The sequence below is a fragment of the Rhopilema esculentum genome, chromosome 11 (assembly GCF_057945365.1).
Source record: "Rhopilema esculentum isolate cy_ngs chromosome 11, ASM5794536v1, whole genome shotgun sequence".
Taxonomy (NCBI): Eukaryota; Metazoa; Cnidaria; class Scyphozoa; order Rhizostomeae; family Rhizostomatidae; genus Rhopilema; species Rhopilema esculentum.
This window is the reverse complement of record NC_142825.1, coordinates 14,943,663-14,956,194: the sequence shown is the minus strand read 5'-3', so window position 1 is coordinate 14,956,194 and position 12,532 is coordinate 14,943,663. Positions and strand designations below refer to the sequence as shown.

Genomic DNA, 12,532 nt, shown 5'->3' with positions numbered 1-12,532 from the left:
GAGTTGTGAGGAAGTGTCGTCCTTACTGAAACTTGAACTAAAGTTGGCAAACCTAATAACAAACTACAAAGGAAAGTATACTGATTATTTTGGCAGAAGGTGTGGTTCCTTGCTTACACGTAGCACCAAGCTTGTTGAACACAGTTGCTGGATAATTGTTTCGAAATTAAGATTTAACTTTCTTATTATCATTCTCAGGTATTCGATGGTAACAATTGTGGCCAGCTTGCAGATATTTTCATCGAATTAGTTTTCTATACAGCTGTACGAAAATTTCATATCTTAATCATAAGATCATAGCTAAATTATCATAACAAGAAGGTTCAGTTCCATTTTTAGTAATCATCCCCTAAAATGGTTTGCTGTCTGTATTTTAGACTTAATGCGTACTTAAATTCGATATTTTTTACAAAACTTTCAGGTTTATCATCTCGAAAACCATTTCGATCAAATACTACCAGAAGTTGCAGTTCTTTCCATCACATTCCAAAAAACCAGTGATCAGTTCCGTCTCCTTTTTGGGATAACTTTTTTTCTTCTTTTCTTCTTGACTTCTTTTCTGAGAACCGTTTGTTCGTCCTTTATGTGAAATTTTCGCTAATTCTTGTCATTTTTGACATCTTTTTTACGTCAATTTTTCATTCCATGAGGCAATACCTTTACCCATTCGTGTTTCACACTAAACAGTCAAGCACAAGAAAAAGACTAGATTATTCGGTAGACGAATCTTTAAGAAGATGCAGCAGTCTCCGTTGAAGTATCATCGCATTATCTTAAAGCCATGGCTTGAGTAAAAAGAAATAGTTACTGCCAGAGTTTGTTTTGTAAATTCACTACTGCATCACAACTTTACAACTAATTCTGTGGATATAAACTGAACGTGGGTCGAGGAAAAATAAAGCTTCCATAGAATTCCATAATATTAAAAGTTCCAAATCCCTATTTACTTTCCATGACCTACACAAGTCGTACTTGTTTTGATTTCAACCCGACCCTTTTACAGCCACGTGGAATGACGCTATATTCAACCTCAGTTTTGATGTAATCCATGACGTTTATCATTTGTTATGGGACATCATAAGGGCCTCATATTCCTAAAACGGGACCCTTTTTCTGCAATGAAGGGGCCTCTTTGTCAGATTTTAAAGGGAATTCGTTGGCCGGTGGGCCAGTCCGCCACTGAATGAAGGTTGTCTCAATCACTTTCTTAGCAAATGAGGCCTGAACACCTCTCTGGAGCGAAAAAGCTAGCATTTCCACTGCTTACATCCTATTAACATAAGAATGAATTAAGAACAGTCTAGCCTCAGATTTTCGAAAAAAACTAAGAACAGTCAGCATGAACTTAAGTTTACTGGTTCTTATATGAAGTAGTGTAGCTTCATAAAAAAACAAGCATGTTTTCGTCATTAGCAGACAGAGACAGGGGGTAAAGGGAAGGGGCAAGGAGTAAGGAGTACAAAGGAGACCAGGTTCGCAAAATTGTACCAGAGAAATTTTCTTAAAACAAAGTTGATGGCAAAGCTAGAAAAAAATGGAACTTTTGCTAAACTCCATTATGCAACTCTATTATTCTAGACGATGAACGTGTTATAGACATTAAAATAACAAAATGTATAGTCAAAGATAATGTCTATAGAGAAAAAATTATGGATCATTTTTGAAGTCGAAATTAACATCTTTTACGCTTTAATACATCTTCGTATGTAAATGAGGAGAAGTCCCAGTTAATCTCTACACAGGTACAAGCCTATGGGCCTTTCTACAGGATCAGCTTATATAGGACAGGACAGGACGGGATAGGCGGGGTCAAAATCCATATTAACTAAACTCTAAAATCTTAATTTATAAAAAAGAAGAACTACCTAAAATTCTAACATTCGGACCAATAACTTTCTAAAGTCAACTAGGAACGCGTGTCTGCAGTTATTTTAGAACTTCAGACTGAAAGATTTTTTTCTGTTCTAAGTAGACCTATAAATCATGACTAGCTGCAGTCTTCTTGCTTCAAAAAATGTTTATGTTGGATAAACATACATTGTGAAAATGATAGACATTTGACAAATAAGATGTCAGCCAGGAGCAAAGAACCGGGCTTCATGAAAGGCAATTTTGAAGGATGTTTTAGTTCACTCGCTTTTGAAGAAATTTAGTGAAAATTGAGTATACTGTTCAAAAGCATTGTTTGTGGCTCTCGGGCATGGAAAAACACTGAAAGTTTTCCTTGTTTAAGTTTGGTTAAACGAGAAGGCAAAGCTTGACTACAGCTTCTCTGGGGACAAGAGAAACAAAACATGATTATGTTAGCCCAAGTAAACCAACGTAAATCGAATACGATTAATTTCCTTTTCTCTAGTCTCATATTCAAGTAAAGCATTAAACACAGTGAATTTAAATGCGAAAAATGAAAACAAGAAGATCAACGGGTGTGATGAAATTTCACAAGGTACGCAGTGTGAAGTTATTTTTGGAGAGATTAATCGTGATAGATATATAATTTTCAGAAAATTTCTGAAAAAGTAACGAGTTTCCATAATTTTCTAAAAAATGTGGTGCTTTTTGAAGGCAAATAAATTTCCAGAAAGTTTTGAAGTTTTAATTTTTAAAATTTGTCGCAATGAAAGGAAGTGTCCTTTGATCAACTCATTTGGCATTCTGGTCTCATATGGGAGACATATGATGCATTTTTATAATAAGCGAAAGTTTCTGGCACTGTAAAAAATATATTAAACGTTCTGTGCCCTACTTATAGACAACAAACTTGTGAAAGTTGTAAGGAAGAATTGAAAACAAGTTCAAAAGTTTCAAATTAAAAACGAATCTTTTTTAAAGTAAACTGAAACAATTTTATATGAACAGTTAAAATTAATTCTAAACAGTCTAAGTATTTATTATATTTTTCATTGATTGTAACATTTTATGGTAGTATATAGCAGTTAGATACAGGCCCCTCGTTGATATCAGCACTCGTGTGTCGAAGAGGCTACCCTGTCTAAACATTGTTATTTTTTATTGTTATTATTATTATAATATACAGATTTGCTCACTGTACAGTATGGGTAGCTCAAATGTTTTTCGGTGAAACGACTGAAATTTTCTATAGAAACTGAAATTGTATGCGGGGGTATATGAAAATCTCAACTCAAATAAAAAGCAATGTTCTTTGACCCGCCCCTATCAGCAGCCCTTCTATGAACAGGGGAAAGGAATGAATGAGGTAACTAATTAGTGATGTGGTTGATAGAATGTGAATGGAAGCGTTTTAGAATTGAGTTTCAAATCTCGATGATCACATCAATGGAAAAAGGAATGCTGAGTGAAATGAAAAGGAAATAGCAGTATTAAATACAGGAATAAAAATGGATCAAAATAGTTTTATCTCCGAATGTAAATGGAATTACTGATTTACAAGTGTAAAAAATAGATAGAAGCAAATTGTAATCTGTTGTTATTAACAAGGCAACTATTTGCTGTTGAATAAATTTTGGCTAATCTTTCATGCACAGAAGAGGAAGTCAGTGCTATACAAAAGAACTATTTATAGACAACGAAATCTGGCAGGTTCATCAGAGAAGGATCAAAATCCTGTCACGATAGAACTACACAACAGATTTACAACTCAAAAGCAGGTTCCTGTAACACACAAACACGAGAGAACTATCATAAACGGCATCATGTTCACCATAGAGACCTCACAATCATGATTATTTGTATGGTTACTGTGTTTATAATATCAAGTCATGGCCACTGTGGTCATAATCATCATAATAACAATTATCAACAGATCATTATAACAATCATGTTTATCACGACTGTCGTGTTCAAAATGCGTAACGTCATGTAAATAATCATGATGCTTATTATGATCATTTCGCAAAAAAACCATGGAAACGAGTAACGTTTGAATGAAGAAGCATAAATTAAAAGATTACCTGATTTCTATTAACGATGTTTTATAAAATACTTGACGTTGATTAATCGTTGGGCGCATTCTTTGGGCAAATGAGTGGTCTCTCAGTATAATGGTCTATGCAGGGTGAAGTCATTCCAAAGATTTGTGACAGGCTCTTAGCCTTTTGCACAGTTATAGTTATAGTTATAGAATGAGAGAAAACTGCGTTCATTTCTTCAATGATATTTTAAGTATCCATAACACACCCCATGATCATTGTATTCGTAATCATAATCATAATAAAATTTCTTATCGCAATCAATCATCATAAACCAACAACACTTTTTTTGCGAAATCTATTGACAGCCTGTCAAAGAAACAATAAATTTTTTCCTAAGAGAACTACAAAAGAGACGGCCATGCCAAAAATAGGATTTCTGAGCACCCAAATATCTGATTTCTAGCACGTTCAGCGTCATAATCATTGCAACCATCAGAACAATCGTGATAATAATGAATCATCAATCGATCGTCTAGTTAATTTTGATAATCAAAACGTCTTTTACAGGTTGAAAAATAGGGGGGGGGAGGTGTTGCATGTGAAAACTTGACACCCATAACAAAAGGTTTTGAGAAAGGCTCTATTGTTTTTGATAAAGATGGGGAACCATGACCATCGGTACCCCTTTCGTGCAAGGCCCTGTCATTTCACCATTTTCTTCATAAGTGCGATGGCCATTATAATCAGTATCATGATAGAAGTTTCAATTTTTCTTTAATAAAAATGAAATAAAAAACCTATTGCAACCAGCATAGCCGGAATACAGTAGATTGATTCTTGGTCGCATTCCCAGCCTCGAGACGATGCCTGGTTGCTGATAGCTGCGGTGGCATGCAAGAGAGTTTCAAACACCAGTTGACATCTGGCCAACCCACATTCGATTAGAGCCATGGATGGACACGGATGTGCGCGGATGCTTACACTGTTATTGCTTCTTGTTGTTTTTGTGTTCACCAAGATAGCAGACTGTGCCAACAGCCAGCCATTCGTGTATCTTCCCGGGTAAGTCTATGCTGCATTTTTCATCACGATTGACGTGCACGATTTAGAAAAGAGTTCTGTGGGGTTAGCCTGATACAGTTCAAAAACTCGGTAGAGCTACAGAGTTTCAAAATTTTAATGTTATTATCCTACGATTGGTGCAAGGCTGTTCAACAACCTTGAATTTTGCAATATTTTCTAAACACTCAATGTTTTGCTGACCTTTCAAGATTCTGAATTTGCCTAGTTGCAAATAAGCATCCTTGTTTCCTTTGTGCCATCCATTTAGATAAAAAACAATGTATAAAGTCTGTGGTCGAGCACGTCTTTCCCGTTCCCCACTACTCAATAGCACTCCATTATAACCTTATGTCGCCGTTTCTGTACAAGATGCCGAGATTGTCTCGAGACAAAATTTTCATTACGTTATTTCCTGTTCAATGCTTTCAACAAATATTCAACAAAGAGGCCGAAAAGCAGCTTTTTTAGCTTTCTAAATCAAGAAATAGTTTAGATTCACCGATCTGAACAACTCTATAAATGTTATCGAGATTGCGCCCTTTTGGGTGACCTGAGTATTCTGTAAATTGAACTATTCACAGAATCCTGGCCTGATAGAAAGAAATGCTTATTAAAGTAGAACATTTGAGATGCTCTTTATTACCATATGATACACTGTCAAGCCCTAACGAAAAACTAAGCTCACCCTAACCACATTATTATGTTCTTTTATCTTGAGCAAACTGAGTCCTTTTCGCTTGTCTCTCTATCCCAAAGCGTCTCAGTTTTTACTGTATTAGCGTCATGTCGTTTGCTATGTTTTATGCTTATACCGTTATTCTTAAAAAAAATTTATTTTGATGCTTGAAAAAGCAGCAACGCCTACACGAATCGGCCGACCTTTCTAAATCTGTCCTTCATCCCCTTCCCCTGAAATGCAGTTTCCGATAGCCGAACATTAGCACGAAAGTAGATTCTTTCCCTTGCAAGGAATTTCCTTTTATCTCAAATGTTTCTTTAGCCATTCATTATCCTTTGACATTTGAAAGGATGGCACTGATTTTAAGGAGTTTTTGTGGTCGTCTCCTTTTTCTACGGTCTTTTACTTTCCAAAGGCCGTGTGTTTATCAAAGGCTTTAGGACATCAAACCCCCTACTTTTGAAAATAATCAAAGATAAGAATCTTTTATCTCCACATTTCCTCTCGAAAATTCCGATGGCTAAGAGACCTATGCACTCACATGAAACACATGAAGTCCAAAGTCATACCAGCTGCTTTCTACTACCCTGAACACATGCTCGCTCGTACCTGGAGAATAAAATTAACTGTATGACACACCAAAGAAACAAATGTATCCTGACGTTTTGACCTCATAAGTTTGTAAACTTTTGATTTTCTACTTCGAACTTACAATTTGCTCGGGATGTAAAGACAAAAGGACTTCTCGAGATTCCATTTAATTTCAATTAAGAATACGGTTTTCATATTGGATGGTGGCTAAACGCGAACAATAAGTTTAATTCGTATTTTGTTTCATTCAAACTGAAATGAAATTTCCTCTGTTCAGCATCGAGAAAAGCTCCATTCTGCAAAGGACACAGGGGGGCATTGCAAGCTTTCTTTCATCAAGAAAATAAAGTACCACTAGCTTGAATTGCTGTTTGGAAGAATACCGAAATTCGTCCTTGTTCTAAACATGCTCAAAGCCTGTTTACACTTTTATGGAAATCAGCAGTTTTTTTGCCTTTCTTTGTCAGTCATTTTACATTTTTGACAAAAGTTAAATGACACAAAAACACGATTGTGACGTATTCTGTTCAGTAATATGAGCACCACAAAAGTTGCACAAAACAAGCAAAGTATTGTTAGGCCTAGTAGTTTGTAAAAATTCCGGGATCCGTTGACCACCACAAGTAGTCCTTGCAATGTGTATCAGGGGTAGTTATAATCAATGACATGTTAAGATGTTGCTAGACATTTCAGACCGTTAAAAAGTGTTATGCTGTTATTGAGCCTCTAGGTGTTGATCATTCGACTAAGCGCTGGTCGTGCTTTCAATGACAGTCGGGGCTCCCTAAGGGCCTCCCTTCCTATTTATAAAAGGTTTAATTTCATTGTAATGTCATGAAGCGGAATTAATCTTTGAAACCCAATAAAGCCCTGTTTACGCTCTTCTAGTTAACCCCCGTTTGAATGAACTAAGATAGATAAAACTTTAGAAAGACAAACTATCGGGGTTGAATGGGGCAAATGATTTTCAATGTATAGTGCAAATCTGAGCCATTGATAAAGGCTCTTGCGCAACCCGCATGTTTTGCGAATATTTTTTCGAAACCGGCCCAATATTGTTTTACATAAAAATACCAAAAACAGCCACTTTCTCCTCGCGCAAAAGAAACAGCAATCGCAAAGCTACTTATTGCGCAAAAACCCTTTTCCTTAGTTCCTATTATTCAACGCATGCGCGCAAGCATTTGATTCTGTTGTTTGAATCTGGTGCCAATAAATTACGGTGCCCAAAAACTCCGTACCAAAGTACCAAAAATTTACCTTTTTGAAAATCCATTATTGAAAATGTAAACGAGATTTTTTTAGCGTTCGATAAGTTCGGTAAAAAAAAATTTTGATTTCAAACAAAATTCTGCAGGGTTTTTTTTGGTTGCCCTGCTTCACCGAAAATTTATCCCATCGAAATTGTTAGTATCTTGTAGCCTGTTAGTATCTTCTTACTCTCTTGTGAGGTAGAATTAAGCTGGACTGGGTTTTAGCAGTGCAAATTGGGCTGCCCTTAAAGCTATGTTGGGTAAAGCTATCCAGATTATACAAAAACATCGTTCCTAGGTGAAACTGAATCCTTTGTACACTACACAATTTGATGGATTTTCACGATTTCTTCCAATGTTATGTCGATTAGAAAGCAGAATTCAGTGCTGGTTTTCAAGAAAGCAATGTCGATAATGGTATCGATTACGTTCCTTTGATCTTTGTAGCGAATAACATAATGTTAGTTTTGTGTAAAAGATTATTCATAAATGCAATTCTGAGCCAGGCTTATTGAATTGTCGCATGACAATTTATCAAGGAATTTGGGATTTGAGTAAAGAGAGGTTCATGTTGGTAGAGGACTAAAAGCCTTCCTCCACCTGCGGAAACCGAACAATTTCTAATAGAGCTGCATTGCCAGTTGGGCTTATATCTAAGTGATGTTAATTACGGCTTTTTCCCTAAGGAAGTTTGTTGTGTAACTTACTGAGACTGTTAAAAGTATTTCACTTTTAGTTTTAGCGCTGAAGTTGCTTACAAAGGTCGCATCATGATATGATTATTCATAGAAAGTATAAAGTATTGAATTGAATCAATTACCTCTAAACAAAATAGCAAAAGTTTACTTGGAACAACTTTGTTTGTAGTTAACAACAAATTGAGAATTAAGTAAAAGCTGTTTGAAGCAGTAGGATGCTTCTCGTTTCATGCACTCGTAGTTTGCAATATGGTTTTTCTCAGTAAAGAAACCAGCCTCGTAATGTTGTCCTGGGCTGTAAATTTTATCAACGATTACCCTAGGATTCATTATAATCGAATTCGTATTCATGTGTATTAACATTGGCAGAGAATAGATACAAGGCTGACATATGTCAGTCTCGCAAATAAACTACTTGATACCATTTGTAGCCGCGACAATTCAATTTATTTTCCTGGTAGCGTAAGACAATACTATAGTTACAGATAGGCAAATCCATTTCACCTTTTTTCTTTCTATTCTTGTTAAAAAAGTCTGACGTTTTCAAGTTACTAGCCAAGCCCTACTGGTTGTATCTCAGCTGCGCTCATTGGTATAATGAAAACAATACCAGCCTTGTCATTGTATGGTTTGCCTTGACTAAAGATACGTTTCGCTAAATTGCCTTCGATTATTAGTTTTATCGAGGAATATGGCTCAAAATAAAGCCCCATTCAAGTTTTATCGCTTTATCCGCAAGCCATAAAAAGAAATAAGGATTTAACTTTAGTATCGTTATCTCTTCTTCTGATAAAGCCCTTGGAAAGGTCCATACATAAGCTGACTTTCTTAGCTGTGTTTTTAATTTGCAATTGTTCTTTATAAAACACTTCGCTAGGATGCCACAGTTAAACCGATCACAGCAGCATGGAACGTCTTGTTTTCAGGGGCTCGTAGCTTTTAGAACATCGACAAAGTGATCGGTTTAGGAGACATGATCGAAAATCACATTTTCCACTACATCGGTTCATAATGCATTTGAGTGCTGATGTTAGTGTTACGTCGATATTCTGTATCGGATCAAAGTAATTGGTGCTATAATCTCTGGATTAGATCGTTTTTCTATCCTTAAGCAATTTCTAGACACAAATACTTTGCATTTTCATAGTTTTAACATGGATAAGTTATAAAAATGCATTTTCGTTATACGATTTAATTCCATGGCTATTACAACACAACATGTAATTTGTGTGTATTACACAATTTCAACTTTTTTGCGTGTTTTATACAATCTCAACTTTTTCACCTAAATAACGAAGGAGGATATGGAAAAATTCTAAGGCTTGTTTGAAAAAAAGAAGGAAAATGGCAAAAATGCTTCAGGCGGCAAAAGCACAAAAGACAATAGTGTTGACGAGATTTCTGGGTTGATGTCCTGTCTATGTCAATTTGATACGGATTCAACGTCGGATCGCAGGTGAATTTGCAAATAAGTGGTTATAAACTGAGTCCCAAGCATTATACAATAAACGCTCGGTTCTTTTTTAATTATCGGCTTCTTGTAATGCTGCAAGGCGTGGTTGTGCTGCATCACCACATCCCTTGCCCACCATACCAAAGGGAAGTGTGCACTTCATTGATTAACCATTGTGCCATCCAAATAGTCAAACACAGACTCGTTAAGCTATTGACTTACTAATGAATGCCGAAGGAAAAATTCAAAGAGATTGCTTAATGTTTGAATGGACTACAAGTGCTTTTCTCGTTACGTTAGTTGTGGTATGACTCAATACAATATCCCAATGAAAACATGGCAGGAAATACTCCATATATAACGATCCCAGCAAACATAAACAATGCGCAATTCATCATTAATATGAAGAACATTGCGTGATTGATTAAGAATCCCTCTAAGCTTTACCACAAGTACCCAAAGTCTTTAATCATGTCTGCTAATTATACTAGATCCCATTGCCATAAGTTGCAACATACAGTCATTTCTTGACGCAATGGCTGATAGTGTAAAAGGCGCATTACGCCGTAATCCACTTCAAATGCGAGAAATGCGTTGCTTGAACCGTGAGTCTGAGAAGGATCTAAAGCAGGGGTCGGCAACCCGCGGCCCGCAAGGTACTTTTGTGTGGCCCGGAAGGCCCCTGTTAACCTTTAAATAATGTGGCTCAATGCACGAGTGTCGGCTCGACATTGATTCAGTGATCCTAAATTCTTGTCTAGATTAGCATTCCTCGTTAATATTACAAGTCACTCGAACATGCTGAACAAGAAGCTTCAAGGCCATGGTCAATTTGTGAATGTCATGTATGAAGATGTTGTCACGTTCCTGCTTCTGTCACGTTCCTATAAATCTTTGGAAAACTCAGCTGAATCAAGGGAACTTGGTTCACTTTCCATCTTCAAATGGAGTTGATCGACCTGCAGGGTACCAATGAATTGAAACAGAATTACAAGGAAACTCATATCATCCAGTTTTATATGGAGTATCTGCATGGTGGATGATGGTTCATATCCAGGTCTGGTGCAGCATGCCAAGAAGATGTGTTGCATGTCTGGAAGTACTTACCTTTGCGAAAGTCTCTTCTCAAAGATGAAGTATGCAAAGAGTCGACTGCGATCTTGAATGACTGGTCAGCACCTTGAAGGCAACTTGCGGCTGTCAACATCAACAATTCTGCCAAATATTGAGAAGTTGGCCAAGGGCATGGACAGGCCCGTCGGAACCGGGGGGGGTGGGGGGTGGGGTGGCTGGGGGGCTGGAGCTCCCCCAATAATTGTCAAATTATGTAGTATGTTTCATTTTATAACAGTGCACTGAATGAGATGGAAGACATAGGACAGCCCCCCAAATATGAATTTCGTTCCGACGATACTGATGCAGCACCAACTTGCGCATTAGCTTCTTGTAATATACTGACCAGTGAACACGTAATTTACATCTATATTTGTATTTACATACAGCTTCTATATTACAGTACATTTACCGATAAATACACTTTGATTGATTAGATTAGTAGTTGGGTAGAATTAGTATATGTTATAATCATACTGTAATTTGAGTTGTGGCCCTTGTTTGCATTTCAAGAATCAAATTTGGCCCCTTGGTTTAAAAAGGTTGCCGACCCCTGAACTAAAGGACCGTCAGTTGGGTCTTGTTGATTTGCAATCGGTATGTCCACTGGTCATTTTAACTGGGTTAGTTGTTTAAATCTGATGCTTTCTAAAAGGGATATAGAAATGCAAAGCACGGTTGAGTATCAGGTTTAGACACAGCCAATGCAGCTGTCACAAGTTTAATTTGCTAGTTTCAGTTCCATTATTTATCAACAACCTAACCTACTTACAATATGTATTGTTAAACAGCTATTGATAGAACTAGCTGATGTTTTAATTGCCAATATAATAGAATGGCATAACCGGTATAAAAATAATCTTTTAACAGCAAATAGCTATTCAGAATCACCACCATCCCACTTCATTTACAAACAGGCACTCGTTCAGGGCACTTCAAGATCAAATTAGGGGCAACTGAAATGACCCATTTTACCTAGAAGCAATTGAACCTTTTCATAAATGTTTTAAATATTTGATCTTTCAATTGGATCTGCTAACGAAAGCTTTTAACTTACTGCAGTTGTGCGCTTTGCAGAAAATGGCTTATGCTCTTTCTTGGTCTGACGACTTCAAACACCGAAATCTTTGTTGTATGAAAACCAGATATTGCTCTTTTTAATTAATTTATTCAATACAACTAGCAAATATTTCCCTCTTGGCGTATTGGTGGTCGATATATCAAATTTTCAACCATAGGCTCTTGGGAATTTCAAAGACCGCAAGAACCACTTCAGACGATGACAGCCCTCTTTCATCTGCTGGCGCAACGATATCTTCCCATGAGTCCATTCCCACTTGGTTTAGGAACATATAGACCTTTCGCACCATTTTTCTTTTTCTTTGCATCAAACCAATCTCGGCTTTGCATAAGAAATGAAAAAAACAAATTGACAATATGTTAATATACATTAGTATAAATGGTCTGAATCTCACAAATATCTCCCAAACAAATTATGATTGGACGAGAGAGGCCACTATCAAAAAGCAGTCGTTACTCTTGACAATGTCAGTTTAACTGTGAGACAGTGTCTTCGTTCAAGGTCCCAACATGATCACACACCCAATAGAACCTAAATCACTTCATTGCTTTTTTCCGATGTTCTCGTTTAACAATTTTATCCCAACCTTATGTCTTTATATTCAATCTGTTTTAAACGATAAACGATCTAAAGGATAAAACAGTATGAGTTTTAAAATTAGGTGCAGATGCCAATGTCTACCTTGGCCTAGGCGATAGAGCGATCTTCT

General features: G+C 36.7%; 1 protein-coding gene across 1 annotated transcript in view; it reads left to right on the top strand.

Moving 5' to 3' along the window:
* Positions 1–4,795: 4,795 nt before the first annotated feature.
* Positions 4,796–12,532, top strand: part of LOC135694205 (uncharacterized) — a 56,444-nt gene continuing 48,707 nt past the window's right edge. Inside the window, exon 1 of the mRNA XM_065212903.2 lies at positions 4,796–4,955. Coding sequence (XP_065068975.2) covers positions 4,843–4,955 — 113 coding nt within the window. The 5' untranslated portion in view covers positions 4,796–4,842. The remainder of the gene's footprint in view (positions 4,956–12,532) is intronic.